Raw genomic sequence first — 22,077 nt, 5'->3', positions numbered from 1 at the left:
TCAACGCTTTTCATGACGGGGTGTACTCTTTCGTTGCTGCGAGGAAGATTTGACGGATAACTTATATCTTCATCGCCATCCTCATCCTCATCTTGATCCTGACCATCATCCTCGTCGTTATTGTCGTAAGTCAATAATTCGGTTGTGACTTTGGAACGAAAATCAATTTGTGAAAGTGGTTTCGTCTTTTCGAGTTTTGATATCATATAGTGGAGCTTCCATGCATTGACCATTGCGTTACCAAGAGCATTTGTCCATATTAGCCACCACCATTTCTTTCCTCGTATACATATTGTTACGAATATTAGCAAAACTAAGGAGTGCTGCCAGCTCTAAGCCGATCTAAGCGGTGACGTGAATGCACATCAATAATTGCGTCTACACATATGTACACATTCCGACGAGCAACATTTACATACAAGGCAGCGAGAGATGAGATGTCACACACCGATGAATTTACTTATACGCTTATGTGTGTGCGGGAGACTGTAAACTACAAACACATGCATATACCTTATCTGAGTTGTCACAAGAGAGAGCAATAATTTGTGCACGTAGTTGTGGCTGGCGATTTTGTAGCCGAAACAACTAGTAACTTCTGGAAATCGAAGAGCCTAGAAGTATGCAGCGTAAACTATAAAAGCGATGCAGGCGAGTAAGAAGTAATTCAGTTTGATTTGAATTGTCAAGCAGTTACGAGTAAGACGATATCTAGCGAGCAATAGCACTATTATTTTGAAAGTCAGTTTCCTTTAAGATATGAGTTTGGTTATTAAGCTATTCGTTGCACAGTTTGAGTGTTATTGTGAAGTATTTTAATAAAGGCCATTTTTCCGTTATTCAATATTGTAGTTATTTATTCAACAGTTTAGCGATACGATCCTAGCAAAAGGGCAAATAAGAGGATTTGCAAATAAAAATTCGTTACAATATTCTGTAACTTGTCACCGCATTATCATGAAGGTCCACACCACCCATGCCGTGATTATATTGTTGAATAACTTTTGGCTGTGGGATAGTGATATTCTTTTTTTGCTTCCGACAATACCTTTTAGCGGAAACAATTGGTTCGACTGTGGAGTTATCAGTTATAACATTGACAACGGCATTATCGTTCAACCGAACAGTCAATATTTCTTGGCTACGATCCAGTTGCTGGTCAAATGTTCTGCGCATTTCATTCCTCAACGGAGATTTTCCCATTCTATTTTCGCGAATAGTACCAGTTTCAAAAATCCACGCTCATTCAAAAGGTGGTATGAAGAGAAAAAATTATCAAAGTAAATAAAGTGGCACTCAGGGTCAGATACATTTGAAAACAAGTATAAGAGAGTATGTGCGCCTAGGCCGATATTCTGATTGTGAGGGGTTGCTGCACCACCGTACAATGAACTAGAAAATAAGTATCCACCTTCAGCGCATAAGCACCATGATTTGAATCCAAAACGAATCGGCTTTCGTTTGATGAACATTTTGCATGAGTGACGGCCAAAGTACGGAATCATCTGTTCGTCTATAGAGATAATATAGCTAAAGACTCCGAATTGCATTTAAATTGTTGTTATCAGGGAAATGAAAGAACTGTTTAACTGTAAACCGATTGCGACTTATCGCCTGTTTCATAATTGGAACCCCCATGTCTGGTCGAATAGACCAATAGTGGTCTATATATGGTAAAGTATGGTACCCGAGAGGTACAAAATTCCAATAAATCTACGTATTTCCAAAAACTTCAAACAAAAAAGCAGAGAATTAGAAATTTCGAAAGCAAAAGTAAGTACATTTTCAATATCGTGAAGATGCTCACTTGCATCTCTTTTAATAATAAAAGAATATTGCTATATTTTGTTCCACCATACTTGACGGTTTCTGGCCAGCGGTGGATTTTTCGACCACTAAAGTTTACGAACACGAAAAGGTTAGAATTATTACAATATTCATATGGCACTTTTTTGAATCTTTTAATTTCATCTTTTTTCTTCACAATAAATTAGTAATAATTTTTCGCTTTTTTGTTTTTCCTTATTTTATATCTGCACAAAAAACACTTAAAAATAGTGATAATTTCATTCTTTTACGAAAATCCACATTTTAACATTTTTCTTAACAAATATATGTTTTAGGAACTAACTAAACTCTAAGTTTTCTAGTCCTGAAAACGGATCAATAATCTAACACTTAGTTTCAAAGATATGAGAGTCCAAACTTGGTGGTCGAAAAATCGACCAGCGGCCGAAAATTGGTTAACAAGCTACGACTACATATGAGTATGTCTTTTTTCAACACTATTCCACCAGTCCGCAACTATCCAAAAATGCGATATTATCATACTATGTAGAAGCAACATGTAGAATTCCGCTCCGGATCGCGGCCACCGAAATATTACCAAGATAGAACTAGATATCAGCTGTAAAATTTTACACTAGTTCGCAGTTACCGAAAATAAAGAACTAGTTCTAAAGTGGAACTTTGTATAAAGTTGCGGGGACAATTTCCACCGCCTAGGACATCGCAATGTTAAATTCGCCAATTGAAAGCATCTAAAAGAGATAGATGGCGAACTATTAGTGGTTCAGAATACAGCAGAACTGCACTAGTTTTGAACTAGAGATTCTCTTACAATGTAGTTTCTGTGATTTTTTATTTTACCACGGTATATTATTTTTCGTGGTTGTGAGACATTTTTTACTGAAAGTGGGGGGAACCATTAAGCATCCATACCTATTATTTACTTGTTAAACATTTTATTAAATTCAGGTGGTAGTTCAGCAGATCCGTAATCTCTGTTGCTAATATATGTAAATTTTAACACAAATTTAAAACAAACCGCGCGGAGCGCTCTACTTAACCATTTCGAAAGTTATCTAACTCAATTTCAAATGCAACATTCGCGGAAATCTCCACATTCACTTTTAGTATGATTATTGAAAACCAAATTCCAACGATATATATAAAATATGTAACTACAAAAACAAAGGCTATAGATCAATGTAATTCTTCGCAACTTTCTGAACTAAATTTATTGGCTCTTGTATGTTGACGATATAACTATTTACGTAAAAACTAGGTGAAAACTGTAAAAAGTGCTTGTGCCAATACTTTTTTTCGTAAGTGTATTTTTTGTAATAAGCCGATAGATGGCTTTGTGGCTTAAATTGAAAAGAGCTTCAGAAAAAAAATAATTTGGCGACCGCCGTGATGTGGTGGTAGCATTCAGCTTCGCCTACCGCCGAAGATCATCCTGGGTTTCACTGTCGGGCAGAGCAACATAAAAAATTTAGAAACAAGTTTTTTCAATTAGAAAACATTTTCGGAGCGGGTTCGCCCCTCGGTAGTGATTTGGCAAACACTCCGAGTGTATTTTCGCTATGAAAAGCTTCTCAGTGAAAACTCATCTGATCATCTTTGCACATGAGTCGGCGTAAAACATGCAGGAAAATTTAAAAAGAAGCACGACGCCAATTTTAAGAAAATCACGACCTTAGTTCTCTAAATTCTAAAGTGCTTACTTTGTTTTTATTCTTTTAATCTATGTTTAGCTTATTTCTAATCATTTTTTCGGTTTAACCTTTAATGAAATATATTTTTTTTGGGACTTTTTCTAACCTACCTGAACCACATAGCATGAAGTGTTCTTTGAATTTGTTTCTATTATTTACATGTGTAGAAAAAATAAAAATAAAGTAGTGAATGTGTAGTGAAAGAAAAGCTGGTAAAATCAATCAGAACCATCAAATATGAGCCACAGCTCTGTTAAAAAAAAACTGAATTTGAATCGAAGAAACTTTTTTCTAAAGATTTTGATGATGTCTCTTCCAGGGCTCCACCCCGGATTATAAAATTGTTTCACTACCACTAAATATCAATCGTAATAAATATTCTTCTAATAAATTGAAAAAAATATATATATATTTAAAAATTGCAAAAACCAATAACAAACCAAAGTTTCAACAAAATTTAAATTATTTACTGTACTCGCAGTACCTTTTTTATATTAAACATTTTTTAATTCACCACGCTGCCAAATCAAGACTATGAGAGCACCTTTTTCAACGTTTTATTATAGGCAGTTTGAAATTATTAACATGACACCCATTTCATATTTATTTAAATTTTTAGTTCGTTAATTGCTCAAAATATCAGTGTTTGGTTTTTGTCTATTGACGTCATTCTTTAATTTTCCCAGTGAAATAAATGTAAGAAAACCCTGGGCCGTACAAAAGAAAGGCTCAAGAAAAATTTGGTTTCTCAAGTAGTATCCACCTCACAACAAAACTCATACGCTTACTATGACATTAATTTTGCGAATCATTCTATCTCGACTTGGGCGATATTGGCTTGTGACCACAGATAGAATTGCATATTGAGACCAATAACAAATTAGAAATCGAAAATGTGTAAAACAGACAATGCGCGAGTAAAATCGCTGGCAACAACCCGCCGGCAAAAACAAAACGCTCACTTATAATAACATATTAGTAAAAAAAAATGTATTAATTAGAAAATATTTTTTGAAGAAAGGATCCCAATATTAAACTTTATCAAACAAATACCTAAAAAAAATTACTAATTTAATCGAAAAGGTAAAAAAAAAATATTATGTATTTCCGAACAGTTCTTGTTGAATCTGTAGGTATATTATTAGGCTTTTCCGGTCCATGTTTTTTTTAAAGCGCGAAATAAAATTACATTGTTCCACTTTTCTAACCCAACGTTTCGCTAATAACTTTTTAGCATCATCAGGGGTATATATTTATTTGTTGAATCTGTTACAAACAACAAAATACAAAAATGTTAAATTACATAGAAAATATATTGAATTTAATAAATCCGTATCAAAAATCAACTAAAAACAGTTAAAAATACATACAAAACCAACTTACAATATTGCACTCTGCCGAGGGTTTTCCTCTTTTGAATTTATTTAAAACTATTGTTTTTGAACATACAACACTTTTAAAAAACATAAAAACATTGAACATTTATGGACAGCCAAACATGTGGTATTGATTGACGCTATGGTAATCTCGTCAATACTAAAAGCTATTTTCCTAAACACGTAATGTAAGCAGATGCTATATTGTCTGTATCTTCTTTCTTGTTAATCGTCGTTTCTCTTCTTTCCATGATTCTCAGGCTTTCTAAAGTGTATCTTGTTGTTTCTTTCCGTTCCCTGTCAATAATTTTCGCATTAGTAAAGTCAGCTGAGTGTCTACTTGATATTATGTGTTGTGATAACGCTATACTGTTCGTTTGTTTCCTTATATCCACTTCATGTTCGCCAAGTCTTAACACCTAAGGGACGCTTCGTTGTGCCAATATATATTTTGCCGCATTCGTCGTTTGGTTTTCCTTTGCAAGTAATTTCGTAAATGACGTTGTTTTGTTGGTGGAGATCTACGGGAGACTTTGTTCTTGTAAATATCGTTGACAAAGTGCAGTTTGACTTATAGGCAAGTGTTGTGTTTGTTGTTTTTATTATGCTGTGATTAATATTTTCGGTAAGTTTGGGTATGTATGTCACGCTGCAAAACTTTTTTGTTAGGTTGGTTGCTGGATTTCATGATTTCTTGGTCTATTAGCTCTCGTATTAAATTATTAGGATAATTGTTACTGCGTAAAATATTGTAACGAATTTACTGCAAATCCTCTTATTTGCAACCTTCTGCTAAGTTCGAATCACTAAACTGTTGAATAAATAACTCCACTTTTCAATAATGCAAAATGGCCTTTACTAAAGTACTTCACAATAAATAACTCTACTATTGCCCGATATATTGCGTGCTTAATCAAAATTGATTGTAGCGCCTCTATTGTTGAGGCCTTTTATACTCTTTGATTTCCTCGTTGCAGCTTCTAGGCGCTTCTGTTCTCGAATCTACTAGTTGGTTATCTGTTATACTTATAACTACAGATGTACGTGTATAGCTCTCATATGCGCGTGTGTTTGTGCGCGACACTTCCACAATTATAATTGTATATCTCAGATAAGATATCTGCATGTGTTTGTTGCTTCTCCGCTGCGTATACGTACATATGTGTAGGCATAATGATTGAATTATTGATGTGCATTCACGTCACTGCTTAGCATCGGCTTAGAGATGGCAGTACCCCTTAGTGTTGCTAATATTCGTAACAATATTATACATTTTTTGTATATTGGCATTATGAAAAGTTTTGTGGCTTAAGGTCATTATTTTATGTATGCAATGTTTTGCTGTATTAATCTTATATTTGGTCGTTTGCGAGGAAAGGTAGTTTATTAAGCGTCCAGAAGAGGTAGGTTTTGAATACCAGTCAAGAAAAAGGTTGTGTTTCTCCCTATGGATGCAGACATCAAGAAAAGGTATTTTGGAGTTGGCTTCCATTTCCATTGTAAATTGCAGTTTTTTGTGATATTTGTTCAGAATATCTAGAATAATGTTCGCGTCGTTACGTTTAATTAAAGCGAAGAGATCGTCCACATATTTACATATAAATTTTATGTTTATATCAAATCGTTGCTTTAGTTCCAAAATAGCATTGTCAAGTAATTCGTCCATAACAATGTCAGCGATTGTAGGTGAAATTGGATTGCCCATAGGCATTCCAAACGTTTGCGTATAAAGCTTATTATCAAACATAAAATAATTATTGTCTTTAAGGCAGAAATGTAATTTCTCCTGGAATTTCGGCTTTGGAATATTGCTTTTTTTTTATTTGGTTCCATTTTCCTAGAATTATTTTCGAGGCTAACATTGTTGTTATGTTGGTGAACAATGAAACGACATCAAAGGACACTAGAACTTCATCATCACATAATCTTTTATTGGCTAATCTATCTTTTATGTTGAACGAATTCTTAACATTGTATTTTTCCGATATTAAAGCTTGTACTCGCACTTAAAAAAAACTTAGACCGGAAAAGCCTAATAATATACCTACAGTAAATAAAATAATTATTATATAAGAAATGATAACATTATAGTCATAGCAATTATTTAAATTACAAAAACACAAAAAAAATAAAATAAAATACAAAATATTATATTTAAAAGCAGCAACAAAATTACACATATATAAACAAATATATACATATATAAATTTATAAAGAAAATCCTAAAAAAAATTGTATTTAACCGATTTTTTTTCTCTTTGTAAATTTATTTAAGGAATAAGTTATTTAACTGAAAATATGAATGTAAGTTAAGGTTTATAACATCAGTGGCTATAACAAGATATATAAAATTAAAAGCAAACTCAAATTCAAAAACAAGATTTCATTGTTATTTATGTATATAAAATATTATTATTATTATTTTTAATAGTTCATTGTGTAAACTATTAAATTATCGATTGACAGTATACACAAAATATTAATAAATTTAAAACAAAAAATGTCTCTTATTACTAGCGAAAAATGGTAAGTAGAAACATACGAATATTCAAAAACTTTTTTTTTAAATCAACAAATCTTTCTGCATATCTATTCGGACTTGGTATACACATAAGTTCGTTAGCATAGTTTATATCTGACTTGTATTTGTTTTATTGTAATGCGCTAATTTTTTTATTTTATTTTTTTCCACATCAATAGGAGGATAGCTTGTCTGTATGGAATCGCACTGCCACGGATCATCAGAGTACGACACGTATTCGGGATACGTTACGTAGGATATTAAATATACCTCTAACAACGGCAATGGAGTATAAGATACACTGTGATAGCCTTAAATATGTAGCAATGTAAGTATAAATTTACGTAGTTCGGTTATGATCTCGGCTTATAACATCCGCGATCGTAATACTTGCATCGCATAGTGTGAAGCTATTTAATGTGGTCGGAAAATTTCTGTACAATCGATATATGGGTAGTTTCGAATCTGAATTAAAAAATGTTTGGTATTTTGTTGGCTACAACCGTGGTTCCACTATTACATCCACTTGCATAAATTTTCCTTAAATCTAGCTTTGAAGACCCTACTGATGTTCCGAATCTGCTCCCTGGTGTTTTTGCACGATTAGACTTTGGATATCACTCAATCTCCGAACTCGATGTTAGCAATGCCTTGTTCACACTAAGGATTTCAGTTCATCTTTATATGTCCCTCTATGTTACATCTTTAATTTCTTTTCGGGTATCTTTATCTATATATATAAAAAGAAGTGTACATTTTGATTGTCACTCCATAACTCGAGAACGGCTCGACAGATTGCCATGAAATTTTTAGGAAAGATACAGGAAGAAGAGATGATGGTTAGTTGATTTTGAAATCCCAAATCGGTTTAGCCATATATATATATATATAAAAATCAAATTCTGTGTGTGTGTGTTCGCCATGGAAACGTATTTCCCACACATCAATCATCACCAAATTTTGGTTACGGGTTCCTTCGATCAACGGGAAGGTTTTAGGCTAAAAATAATTTCGATATATAAAAGGGGCGTGGCACCTCCCATACAAATGGAATCTTTGGTAATTCAATGAGGAGTTATATGAGGTCGATCCCTAACACCACCAAGAAAATGCGGAATTTGGAGAAAGGGAGCGTGGCACCTCCCATACAAATGGAATCTTTTGTAATGCATAACTTTGAAGGTATACATGCCAGAACATTGAAATTCAGTAAGGAGTCATATGAGGTCAATGCCTAACACCACCAAGAAAAGGCGGAATTGGGAAAAAGGGGGCGTGGAACCTCCCATTCAAATGGAATCTTTGGTACTGCATAACTTTGAAGGTATACATGCCAGAACATTGAAATTCAGTAAGGAGTTATATGAGGTCAATCCCTAACACCCCCAAGAAAATGCGGAATTGGGAAAAAGGGGGCGTGGAACCTCCCATACAAATGGAATATATTATACTGCATATATCTGGATGTCGTAATGGTAGGATAATTAAAATTGGTAAGGAGCTATGTGACGTTAAGTCCTAAAACCTCCAGTAAAATGTGGAATAGGGAAAAACTATGGCTGCCGTACAAACTTAAGTTATTTTAACGCCTAAAGTTTGACTGCATTGTTGAGTTTAGCTGTTATGCATTTAGTAATCTGCCGCTGTTAAAAAAATTTTTTAGCTTCAGTCTATCTACATCTTCTATAAAAATCAAATTATGTGTGTGTGTTCCCTATGAAAACGTGTTTGCTATACTTCGATCATCACCAAATTTTGGCTCGAGATTCCTTCGATCAAGACGAAAGTTTTTCATATTTCAGAATTAAGAATTTTAAATTTAAATGTTTTTGTTTTTTGGCTATGCGAAAGAACTATCTTAGCTCCCAAAAATGATCATGTTAACAAAATCAATGATCGCTTTCAAAATCAATTTCCTGGTGAAGTGACGAAATATAAATCGATCGACACAGTTACAGATGAAGATAAAATTGTGAATTATCCAAATGAATTTCTATACTCCTTAGAACCAAAAGGAATGCCTGCGCATATATCAACTTTGAAAATTGGCTTACCCGTCATGCTTCTTCGGAATGTAATCAAAGCAACAATCATCAGCGGTAAAAGCAATACAATAATATAAAATAAGATACAATACGATACAAGAATAAAATGTTTTAACAGAAAATTTCACCAAATATGCGTACAAAATTCAATTCAATTTACAGAACAATAAATTAAATTATCAACAAACAAAACAGAAAAAATAACGCAACATCCATTCGATCTCGGACGTTACAACGTGCGCCTGGTAAAGCTAGTTGAAAGATAAAAGTCAGCTTCGATAACTCAGATTTTCAAAACCGAAAACAAAAATGATATCTCAAATTATAGACCTATTGCAAAGCTTACTGCTTGTGCGATACTTTTAGAAAAATTCTAAAAGAGAAACTATCTCTCATTGGTAAGGGCATGGTTTTTTCCTGGACGCTTTACTGTCACTAACTTGGCCTCATTTTCTGATTTTTGTATCTCCTCATTCAAGGACGGATCTCAAGTTGATGCTATATAAATCGACTTTTCGAAGGCCTTCGACAAAGTCTCCCACCATATCCTTTTGTATACGCTTGAGTGTATTGGCTTCCGCTCTGTGTTTTTATTTTGGTTAGAATCCTGCCAAGCGAAGAGGCTCATGTGCATCGAGATCGAAAATATTAAGTCTAGCCTATATCTCTCAACATCTGTAGTTCCCCAGGGCAGTATTGCTGGTAGTCTCCTGTTTGTAATTTTTATTAATGATATTGATTTCTGCTCTTAAAAAATCCAGTTCCATTCTCTATGCTGACGATCTCAAAGTCTTCTGTAGAATGAATGCCCCCTTCGGATTCCTACCTTCTGCACAACGGCCCTAATAATCTGTAAAAATGCTTCACTATGTCATCCTCGAAATCCTCTTGCTACTGTTCCTCATCCTATGTTATTTCAGGTGGCCAGTTGGCGTCAGTTAATGAATATATTGATCTAGGCTCTGTCTTTGATAGATACCAATTTTACTTTCACTCACCATATCTGCTATGTTCTTCCAAAATCCTACAGAAATCTAGTCTTCCTTCGCAGAAAAAGATTTAACATATCCTTATACCAGGAAAGCCCTATAAATCTCTTTGATGCGCTCTAAATTAGAATATGCTTACATTATTTGAAACCCTTTCTATAGCAGTCATTTGGCCAAAGTAAAGATAGCTCGTTGCAAACAAGGAGAACGGTGCAGCTGGTCATGTTTGTCAATGACATAATTGCAGGCTCTTTGTATTGTCCAGATCTTCTTAAAAATATATGGTATATAAATCACTATTTCTTCGCGCAACGACCTTAGATCTAATGTGCTCCATTTTCCATACAGCCCATCATACAAGCCTAGAGTGTTCAGAAATCAACAATTTTGTTCACTCTATTGGGTGTATGTGCTTCTTTTGCAGGTTATGACATGTGCACAGCTCTTAAATGTTCAGTGTTCTGTTTAGATGCCTGTCAACATTCGGCCCAAGGCCGTTTGGTAACAATCCACGCTAGCTATCAATTTTTCGGAATAACTGACTCCAATTGGAATCACCAATGAAGATCTCGCCCAATTCAAGGGAGGTCTCCTCTTTTTATTTGTTGCACTATGTTCACATCTATATAAAGCTCATACTACTTATCATTATAGGTGTGTTCGAACTGCAATTGTTTCAGCAGGGAAACCATGGCCGAGAGAGAATTTTTTTTACAAGTGCCTACTCAGCCTAAAGTAGCACTAGTTGGCAGGAATGATTTTTCGTTGAATTTTTCGCCTTACAATATTTTCACTGTTAACGCTGGTTCTCAGATAGAAGACGCCTTGACAGTTTCGAATTTTTATCTGTCAACAATGCCGTGTCTGGCAATGCTCGAAAGTGCAGGCTGCTTGCGTTCATCGCAAGACCCACCTTTGTTATATTTCCAGCTTAAGGTTAAAGAGCCGCACGACAAGAATTCGTTTATTTTTTTTTAAAGGCATGACGTGGCTAAATGCGTTTGTAACACTTCAACCATCGTAGGAGTGCGGGTTCAAATCCCACTCCCGGGAGAAAAGGCTTTGAAGAGATTTACAAGGTATAATCGAAACAGATGTCGCCTTGTCCGTCCTGATGTCACGTTGTTTACATTTTTCCCAAGTTATTAAATAGTTTTTTTTTTTTGTTGAGCAGAGCAAGTGGTGTTACTCGATAAGATAAGACTATCGTCTTCTTCAGGACTTGTCATATAGTGAAGATCCTTGACGATAGTAGATTTACCAGTTCTACAACCGCACTGATAAGTGACCTTGGGATAAGTTTTATTTCGCTTTATATATGGTCTGGCGCCAATGTACCTCTTTGAGTTTCGTCTTTTCTTGCCTGTGTTTATCCATGATAGTAAGCGCAAAATATGGCTCAGCGCCGATGGGCTTCATAGGACAAATTTCCAGGCATCTGTTCAGCTTATCCACACAGTCCAGGTCTAGTGAAGATTTTATATCACATGGATACTGCACTCCAGCAGTCTGCATTGGAGCAGTCATGCTCGCACATAGGCATGATACAAATATATAGAGGTAGTTCCACTTTTTCTTCTTCTTCTTCTCCACCATTGCCCTCATTTGACACCAACTGTGTTTTAGCAATTCCTTTTGAAACAGCGCTACCATATCCTTCAAAATAAACGTCCCAAAACAAATTTTTTTTTGCAATGGAGTTAAGTTGGAGTTGGAATAGTTAAAGGGAATTTTCCAAACTTTCAAAAGCAATGTCTGAGTGCCATGTGCGGAGAAGTTGGAGGACGCACCAAAAGTGGTTGCAGCATCAGAACAGTAGTAGACCGACACGGGAGGGTGCTTCACAAACATCCGTCCTCCAAATAAACAAGGAGGCGGAGTATATGTTGTACTCAGAGCAAAAAGAAGACGTAATCGCATTGCCCGCAATGTTGGAGGCGGACAAAAAAAATAATGTTGCAGTGTCAGAAGTTTGTAGTGTTACCAGAACTTTGTAGTGTTACCAGAAGTTAGGCGAATCCTGTTTCACTAACAGACGAGGCTCTGGCGACTCCAACCTCCTCATGGAACTTGGTGGTGGGGAGGGAGGGATGGCCTGAAGGTTTAATGTGGCTGACTTATCTTGTTTTGTTGATTTTCCGACAGGGTGGATAAATGGTGTATATTGGAACGATTTTCCGCCATCCCTTGTCAAATTTGGTTTTGAGACAAACCGGTTTCGGCGTTGTGCCATCATCAGAGAACGAAAATCGACACTGATGATGGCACAACGCCGAAACCGGTTTGTCTCAAAACCAAATTTGACAAGAGATGGCGAAAAATCGTTCCAATATACATCGTTTAACTCTAGAATAGTAAACATATTTTTTTGTCCTTGAATGGTAAACATAGCCTGTGAGGCGCATTTTATAAAAACGCATTATATCGCCTTTAAAAAAACAAAGCTTTATTAAAACAAAAGCAAAACCATATTTCTTATATCTTTCGTAACAAAAATAAACAAAAAACAATTCATTTTCTTAATCTAAAAAATATTGTATAGTCGTATAAGTAGATCACATTTTTTAAGTGGTGGTATACAGAGATCGTTTGAAAAAAAAAAAAACAAAATACTTCCATTCGAGAAAATTGTGTAAATCTTCTCTGGCTTATAGATATTATATCAATTTTACATCCTAAAAAATAATATGAAGCTTATGTGTAAGAACAAATTGTGCACAGTAAAAAAAAAAATTGTGTGTTTTTTTCACCTAGTTTTTCCGTCACATTGCCAACAGTTCGGTGATCTGTGCTCTAAACAGTAAGTTTTTTTGCATTTTCCGCAGTAATATACACTCATACGCTTCAACTTCAGATCACAGAAATCGCATCTTGATCGTATACCCTTTTTTATTCCATATTCCATCGTCTGAATCTGCTACGTAAGTGGGGTTAGCCAAACTGTCATCCGAATCGAAATCTACTTCTAAGTCGTCCTCCAACTCACTTCCATCTAGCGATATCGCCTCCAGCCATTTTATTAGTTGCGCTTCAGAAGTAGCCATCTCTAAAACTATGAAAGTATATACAAGCCTAAACTTTTAGCAACAAACCAAAAAAAATACGCAAATAAAAGCCTACAAAAAAAGTACCTTTATTGCTAAAGAGTGCCTCGCAGGCGACGCATATACATATGCTTCAGCAGCGCAACGGAGCAAAAGCAAAACACTACTTCAAACAAGTTCGTTCAACACTTAACTGTGTTGGCACGAACGCATGCTTTGCTAGGAATGAGCGATTCGGAAATATCGAAAAAAAAAAAATATTTATGCGTCTGATAGGCGATGTTTACCGTTCTAGGGTTAATGTGGCCATATAAAGAGATGGTCGGGCTAGCACCTTAATGGTGCTGTGTTACCGGAGCGTACCGGATCTGTATCCGGCAAGGACCATCACATCGATAACACTCCACAAAGCCTTCGGGGAGAAACCTTATCGCTACAACAACAACAACAACCAGAAGTTTACTCAACGACCAAACTAAAGAATCCTATCAGAAACCAGGACCTACGTTATAAAATAACTTCGTTTTCTTGGCAAATACTAGAAGCTTTCTAGGACCTATGCTACTTGCTACTTCTAGATCTGATAGCTGAGCAACTCCCAATAGCTGAACTATAATGGCGTTTTCTTTTCTGAAAAAAAAAAAATGTTGTCTAAATAAATGGTAAAACCTTATTAGAGCTACTCCTACCCTGCTGCAGTTTAAACTATTTTCTTTCAGTGTTTTTACTGTTTTAGTCACGGCTATTGCTTCTGGCTGAAAAACACTACAGCGACCTAGCAGCTTTTAGGATTTGTTCATTTCCCGATCTACGCAATACAGCGCAGATCACACTCAGCCAACTACTTTGGAACCATCGGTGTACACGTGTATCGCCTCTTCTGCCATTTAAGCTCTTTTACGCCAACCTTCCACCTCTATTGTGGCTCTAAGAGACTCATCGATGCGCAGGTAAGGAACAAGGTAATCTATCCGTCCAGTATTAAGTAAACACGAGCCGGACATGTGCGCATCTTGCGCAACCAATATAAAAGTCTCTTATCAAATATCAACAGAACTCAGCTGTTCTATCATTCAATTAAAAGTACAGCTTGCGGTGCCATCTGGCGTATGGTAGCAACTGCCGGTAATGCAGTTCAAATATTCACAATAGTGCCATAGTACAAATAGATTTATTTGTTTGCTCACAATCGTTTATTTTTAACAAATTATTTTAATAAAATAAACAAAAGCACTACGACTAAAATTGCCCAAAGCTCGCTAAAAGCCCGAAGCTCCATCTTTACAACCAAAACTTTATTTATAGATTTGGATTCCAAATAAGATCGAAAAACGATTTAACTGGTTATCGAGGTTGTTTACTATTGTAAACGCTCTCTCAAACATTTGCCACTTGTATGTATTCACAATACTCAAAAGTTTAAAACTAATGATAATTTTTTTTTATATATTTATTTTTACTTTACAGTAATAAAGGGCCTCTGAAAAGCTGAAATTCAGTTAATATGTTGAATTCAACAAAAATCAAAACAGTTGCAGATGAAACAACTAACTATACAAACAACAATGGCACCAACAACAATGACAGTTGCAGCGGTAGCAGTAGCAGCAGTATCAGTACCAATAGCAATAATCACAACAACAATAGAGGCAACAATAAATCTAACGACAATTTACAAAATAACACTGATATTTCTAAAACTTAAAACAAAAAAAAATAATAAAAGAACAAAAATATACCGCAGCATAATATACATACATACATACATGTTTATACTTTCTTTAATGGCTTCCGAATGAGCGTTATTATAATTAACTGAGACCTAAAGTAAGGTTATAACCTTCACAAATCAGTTCTCACATACATCTGAAAACAAACTTAAGAGCATATCATCGGCTTATATTTAATACCCTCTATCAGCAAAAACCCAGTTTTTCAGGAGAGGAAAAACCCGTTTTGGCAGCTGTATTGTAGACTGCTAATAATATCCGTACGAGCCTGACCCGTGCGCATCTAGCGCAACCAATATAAAAGTCTCTTGTCAAATATCAACAGAAATCAGCTGTTCTATCAATCAATTAAAACTTACAGCTTTCGCTGCCATCTGGCATATGGTAACAACTACCGGTAATGTTGTGCAAATATTCACAATAGTGGCATAGTACACATAGATTTATTTGTGTGCTCACAATCGTTTTTTTTTTTTTTTTTTTGTTGCAAATTATTTTAATAAAATACAGCCAAAAATAAGCACTACGACCGAAATTGCCCAAAGAACGCTAATAGGCCGAATCTCCATCTTTGCAACCAAAACTTTATTTATAGATTTGGATTCCAAATAAGAGCGAAAAAGGGACCCGTACATAAAAATAGCAATTAGAAATAATATATATTGTAACGAATTTACTGAAATCCCTCTTATTTGCAACCTTCTGATAACGTTCGAATCTACTTACTTACTTACTTAATTGGCGCTTAACCGTCTAAACGATTATGGCCGTCCAACAAGGCGCGCCAGTCGCTCCTTCGCTCCGTCAACCGGCGCCAATTGGTCACACCAATGTAGTTTAAATCGTTTTCCACCTGGTCCTTCCAACGGAGTGGGGGCCGCCCTCTACCTCTGCTTCCATAGGCGGGTTCCGATAGAAACACTTTCTTGGCCGGAGCATCATCATTCATTCGCATAACATGGCCTAGCCAGCGCAGCCGCTGCGTTTTAATTCGCTGGACTATGTTGATGTCTGCGTATAGCTCGTACAGCTCATCATTAAATCTTCTTCGGTACTCGCCATCGTCAAAGCGTAGAGGTCCATAAATCATTCGAAGAACTTTTCTCTCGAACACTCCCAAAGCCGCTTCATCTGCTGTTGTCATGGTCCATGCTTCTGCCCCATATAGCAGGACGGGTACGATAAGTGACTTGTAGAGTATGATTTTCGTTCGCCGAGGACTTTACTTTTCAATTGTCTACCTAGTCCAAAGTAGCATTTATTGGCAAGATTGATTCTTCGCTGGATTTCAGTGCTGATGTTGTTGCTAGTGTTGATGCTGGTTCCCAAATAAACGAAGTCTTTTACTATTTCGAAATTATGGCTGCCAACAGTAGCGTGGTTGCCAAGGCGCGTATGCGCAGACTCTTTGCTGGATGACAGCAGGTACTTCGTTTTGTCCTCATTCACCATCAAACCCATCTTTACCGCTTCTTTTTCCAGATTGGAGTAAGCAGAACTAACAGCTCCAATGAAATATAACACTAAACTTCATAACTCCAATATTCGATAACGCAAATTGGTCTTTATTAGACTACTTTCAAAATAACACTACTATTTCTCGACAGATAGCGTGCTTAAATCAAACTGACTTCTCGTGCCTCAACTGTTGCTGCTTTTATACTGTTTGATTTCCTCGTTGACATATTTCTAGGCGCTTCTATTTCTAGAATTTACTAGTTAGTTAGCAGCTATAAATTTCTCAGCTATAACTACAGATGCATGATTTTATAGCTTCTCTCATAGCCCATGCGCGTGTATATGTGATACTTGCACAACCCTGCAAAAATCGCGAGTACTCCATGCATGCATTTATGGAGTACTCGCTATGGACCAACCGAGTGCTCCAAAATTAACCACAATTCATACAAAAAATATGGTCCAATTAACATTGCGATGTCCTAGGACTGGACCATATACTCCAGCTGAGCATTACTCTCCGCTGCTTGTATGGACATATGGGTGACATAATGATTGATTTGTTGATGTGCATACAAGTCACTGCTTAGTATCGGCTTAGAGATAATAGTATCCCTTATTGTTGCTCATATTCGTCACACTGCCCTCCACCTAAGTCTGATCGTCCCGATCAGACAAATCTCTCGATCTAAACGCTTCCAGCCTTTCCAAATGAACCACTTTCATTTTGGTTCGTGGTTTGCCAATGGTTTGTATGCGGTACACTACATCGTTGATCCGTTTTACAACTTTGTATGGGTCTTCCCAATTACACTGCAATTTCGGGGACAAACCCTTTTTTCGTTGTGGGTTGTATAACAGCACCAAATCTCCTTCCTGAAAACCTTCCGAATTAATTGCTTTATCGTATCTGGCTTTCATCTTGTCACTCATGATTTTTGTTCGTTGCCTTACAAGATCGTGTATCTCTCTCAGCTCTTCTTCCAAGACACCAGTGGATTTCTTGACATTTCTCTCCGCATCGGCATCTATCCCAAACTTCAAGTCAGCTGGCAGTCGAAGGTCATTGCCAAAAATTACCTTTGCGGGAGTTTGGCCCGTTGTCACTGCCCATCGGTAAGCCATCAAGAATAATGATATGTGTGTATCCCACTCCTTATGGTACTTGTCTACTACTTTCCTTAAATGCTCCTCCAAGGTTCTATTGAAACGTTGCACCATACCAGACTGAGGATGCAATGCAGTTGTCCGTGTTTTTCGAATGCCCAACTTCTTACACATTTCTTGGAACACAGCTGATTCAAAATTCCTGCCTTGGTCAGAATGTAACTCCATTGGTACACCATACCTTGCAACCCAATCGTTTGTAACCACTTCTGCTACTGCTTCCGCTTCTTAGTTTGGGATTGGGTATACCTCTGGCCATTTACTGAAATAATCCATAACCACCAGTACTTATTTGTTTCCGCGGTTGCTAGTAGGAAATGGACCTGCGACATCCATGGCGATCCTTTCAAATGGAGCACCTGAAATATACTGCTTCATCTGACCTTGACCTCGTGTATTGGGCCCTTTCGCTCTATTGCAAACCTCGCAGTTGGCAATCCACTGGGTGACCGACTGACGGCAACCAACCCAATAGAATCTCTGCTTAATTTTCTCGAACGTCTTCGTGATTCCAAGATGACCTCCACTTGGACCGTTATGTAGTTCACTGAGAACGTTGGGAATCCTTTTCCTTGGAACAACTATCAGTTTTCTCTTACGTTGACCATCCTCACTCTCCCATACTCGATGCAAGCAACCGGATATCAACTCTAAATGGTTCCACTGTGCCCAGTACGACTTCGCAATGGGACTCTCTGCTGACATCTCTCTATTTGGTCTTTCCTTTCTTTCGAGCCCCTGCATAACATGTGACAGATCTGTATATTGTAGCTGACACTTCCTTAGTTCATCCGTACAGGTTATAGTCATTAGCCAGACATCTATAATGTCTTCTTTAGCCTCGCAGTGCTTGCATTCCAAACTACATGGTCTTCGTGACATTGCATCGGCATTCCCATGGGTACTACCTTTCCGATGCTCAATGGAAGTCATAGCTTTGAAGTCGCTCGATCCACCGAGCCAATTGTCCTTCCGGATTACGGAGCTGCAGAAGCCATTTCAACGCTGCGTTATCTGTCCTGACGCGGAATCGCTGGCCGTAGAGGTATTTGTGAAAATGTTTAATGCACTCTACCAATGCCAACAGCTCTCTCCGTGTACCGCAGTAGTTCCTCTCTGGTTTCCCAATTGAACGGATATAATATGCGACTACCTTCTCGTGTCCATCAACCAGTTGTGACAAAACGCCTCCTATAGCATATCCGCTCGCATCTGTATCTAGAATAAACGTTGCTGCTGGAATCGGATATGCCAACATTGAGGCAGTGCACTAACGCTCTTTCACTGTTTGGAAAGCCACTTCTTGCTCCTTCTTCCATTCAAAAGCTTTATTTTTTCTTGTAAGCGCGTGGAGGCTATGGGCTACGCTGGAAAAATTTGGTACAAATCGGCGGTAATATGTGCACAGCCCAACGAAACTTCTCAATTCATGCAGGTTCTGTGGTCTTGCCCAATCCTTTACAACCTCTATCTTTTCGTTCGCAGTGCAGATGCCCTCTGTCGTTACCTTGTGTTCCAAATAATTTACTTCCTTTTTAAACAGCGCACACTTTTTGGGAGTTAGTTTCAGACCAGCGCCAGCTATTCTCTGGAAAACCTTCTCCAAGTTTTTAAGATGTTCATCAAAGTTCTTGCCCAATACGATGATGTCGTCCAGGTACACCAAGCATGTTTTCCAATGTAGTCCTTTCAATACCTGATCCATGAGTCTCTCAAAAGTAGCTGGTGCATTACAAAGTCCGAAAGGCATTACTGTAAATTGCCAAAGACCATCTCCGACGCTGAAGGCTGTTTTCTCTTTGTCTTCCTCCTTGAACTCCACTTGCCAGTAGCCACTTTTCAAGTCCAGAGTGTCGTCAATTTTTGGCAATGGGTAGCTATCCTTTTTCGTAACGTCATTCAACTTCCGGCAGTCCACGCAAAACCTAATTTTTCCATCCTTCTTTACAAGTACTACCGTTGAGCTCCATGGACTAGCTGATGGTTCGATGACGCCGCTGTCGCTCATTTCTTGTATGATTTGACTCACAACTTCCCGCTTCGGCAGTGGAACACTACGTGGAGCTTGGCAGATCGACCTCGCATCTCCAGTGTCAATTTGAAGTTTCACAACGTTGGTGCGACCTGGTTTGGAGCCATCTTGGTCAAATATGTTCGCGTACTTTAGGAGCAGTTGTTTTGCCTTGCTCTGATAGTCTTCCTCTAGCCCCTCCGTCCATGCCGTGATGTCATTTGAAAGATCAGTGTTGCTGGTTGAAACGTGTTCCTGGAGCTGTTCACAGTTAATAACTACTTCAGCCACTTGGCATCTTCCCAAAATAGCTCCTTTGGCTAGTTTGAGTGGTGACTTGAACTCATTGAGTACTCTTACCGGAATACGTCCATCTTGTTTTGTCAAAGCCAGGGTTTTTCCTACAAGTATGGTCGGTACTGATTTGTTTGCTGCTTCGACAACCCACAATTTGTTTGTCCCACAATCTCCATCAACCTTTGCCCAGATGACTGCTTCTGATTTTGGTGGTATTTGCCGACTCTCTTCCACCAGCACTCGTTTACTGCTGTAGCCTCTCTCGTTCCCGAAATTAAGTGGCACATCCATGTTCTTATATCGCATCGTCTTGCTTTGCATATCGATCTTGATGCCTTGGTCGATTAAGAAGTCCACTCCAATGCTTTCATCTACAAACTCTGCCACTATAAAATTGTGTAGTACCCTGACGTTCCCAATTGCTACTTCATATGCTACTTCTCCAATTACCTGGGTGTCCTCTCCCGTGGCTGTACGTAATCTTGCTCCAAGCAATGGTCTTATCTTCTTGTTGACTAAATCTGATCGAATGATGGAATGAGATGCACCCGTATCTACAGTCAGTAAACGTTCCTTTCCATCCACATGTCCTCCGACAGTAATATTGCTTGACCTTCTTCCAATTTGCTAGATAGAGATTATGGGGCATTCAATTGCGGGAGCCAGGTGTCGCCCCTTGCGACTGACTAGCTTTAGTTGAACGATTGGGTGGACTTTGAGATTTGCTCATCTCCTTCAGCTCTGCGTTTACGGCCACCCACATTGTTGGAACTATTAGGGTTGGTACTGCAATAACGTGCAATGTGCCCTGGCTTACCACACTTGAAGAATTTGACTGAATCATTATTTTTCTGTTGCGTTCCCTTTAAAGATTCCAAAATTGCGTCTACCCACTCTGGTCTTTCTACTTCCACACGATGAGCTTTGTATGCTGGTTTATTCAATAGTTAGGCAGTTTCCTGAGTCAATGCATGTGATACCGTTTCTGCAAATGTTGGCTTTGGGTTTGCGTATGTAGCTCGTTTCGTTTCGACATCCCGTATTCCATTTATAAAGCTCTGAATTTTAACCCTCTCGGTGTATTCCACGGGTGCGTCCGAATTTGCTAGATGAGCCAATCTTTCAACATCCGAGGCAAACTCCTGCAAAGTCTTGTTAGCTTTTTGGTATCGGTTTTGCACATCTATTTGGTAGATCTGTTTCCTATGTTCGCTTCCCTACCGTCGTTCTACAGCGGCCATCAACGCTTCATAACTGTTACGTTCGTACTCTGGGATGGTCTGTAATATCTCTGCAGCTGGTCCTTTTAAAGCCACAAACAATGCAGCAACTTTATCTTCGGCATCCCAGTTGTTCGCTGCTGACGTTTTCTCAAATTGGAGCTTAAATACCTAGAAAGGAACAGAACCATCAACCTTCAGAGTAGACGTTGAAGTGATTGGACCTTTCAATTGTAACTACTGAATCCGATCTTTCAAAGCATCCATCTCGGCCACCATTCTATCTTGTCTTTCACTAAAACCCACCAGCTGCGATGAGAATTTTGTTTCCTGTGCCTGCAGCTGCGAGGATATGCGATTCTCCTGTGCTTTCAACTGCTCAGCCAGCTGAGATGTTATATATGTCTTCTGTTCTTCCAGGTGTGATGCCATATATGTTTTCTGTTCTTCCATTTGGGGTGACATATGCGACGACATTTCTGAAATGCGTGCCTCCTGTGCTTCCATCTTGGATGTTACTGTCGACGTTTGTGCAGATATTGCAGCTAATATCGTGTTCAAGTCTGTGTTCGCCATTATTTGCGGTGTTTCGTTTTTCTCTTCAATTTTTGCTGTTGTCTCGTCGCCATCAAGATAAAAGGCATACTCTTCCACGTTAATTCCTTCTGCTTCCATTGCCTCTCGTAGTCTTGTCTGCAGTTCGAGTTTATTGCCGGTTG

The 22,077-nt window shown here is 37.8% G+C and overlaps 2 protein-coding genes across 2 annotated transcripts in view; both read left to right on the top strand.

Annotated features, from left to right (window-relative positions):
- The window catches only part of Syx1A (Syntaxin 1A), a 334,751-nt gene extending 327,058 nt beyond the window's left edge, over positions 1 to 7,693 (top strand). The window contains exon 5 of the transcript XR_010949050.1: positions 7,577 to 7,693. The gene's annotated coding sequence lies outside the window, so the exon portion shown is untranslated. The remainder of the gene's footprint in view (positions 1 to 7,576) is intronic.
- Positions 1 to 15,236, top strand: part of eIF4EHP (eukaryotic translation initiation factor 4E homologous protein) — a 354,760-nt gene extending 339,524 nt beyond the window's left edge. The window contains exons 3-4 of the mRNA XM_067762200.1: positions 7,577 to 7,725; positions 14,943 to 15,236. Of these exons, the coding sequence (XP_067618301.1) occupies positions 7,577 to 7,725; positions 14,943 to 14,967 (174 nt within the window). The 3' untranslated portion in view covers positions 14,968 to 15,236. The remainder of the gene's footprint in view (positions 1 to 7,576; positions 7,726 to 14,942) is intronic.
- The last annotated feature ends 6,841 nt before the right edge of the window (positions 15,237 to 22,077 follow it).

The sequence above is a fragment of the Eurosta solidaginis genome, chromosome 1 (assembly GCF_040869045.1).
Source record: "Eurosta solidaginis isolate ZX-2024a chromosome 1, ASM4086904v1, whole genome shotgun sequence".
NCBI classification, from domain to species: Eukaryota; Metazoa; Arthropoda; class Insecta; order Diptera; family Tephritidae; genus Eurosta; species Eurosta solidaginis.
Note: the sequence above shows the minus strand (reverse complement) of the source record. Positions and strands in the feature narration are given on the sequence as shown.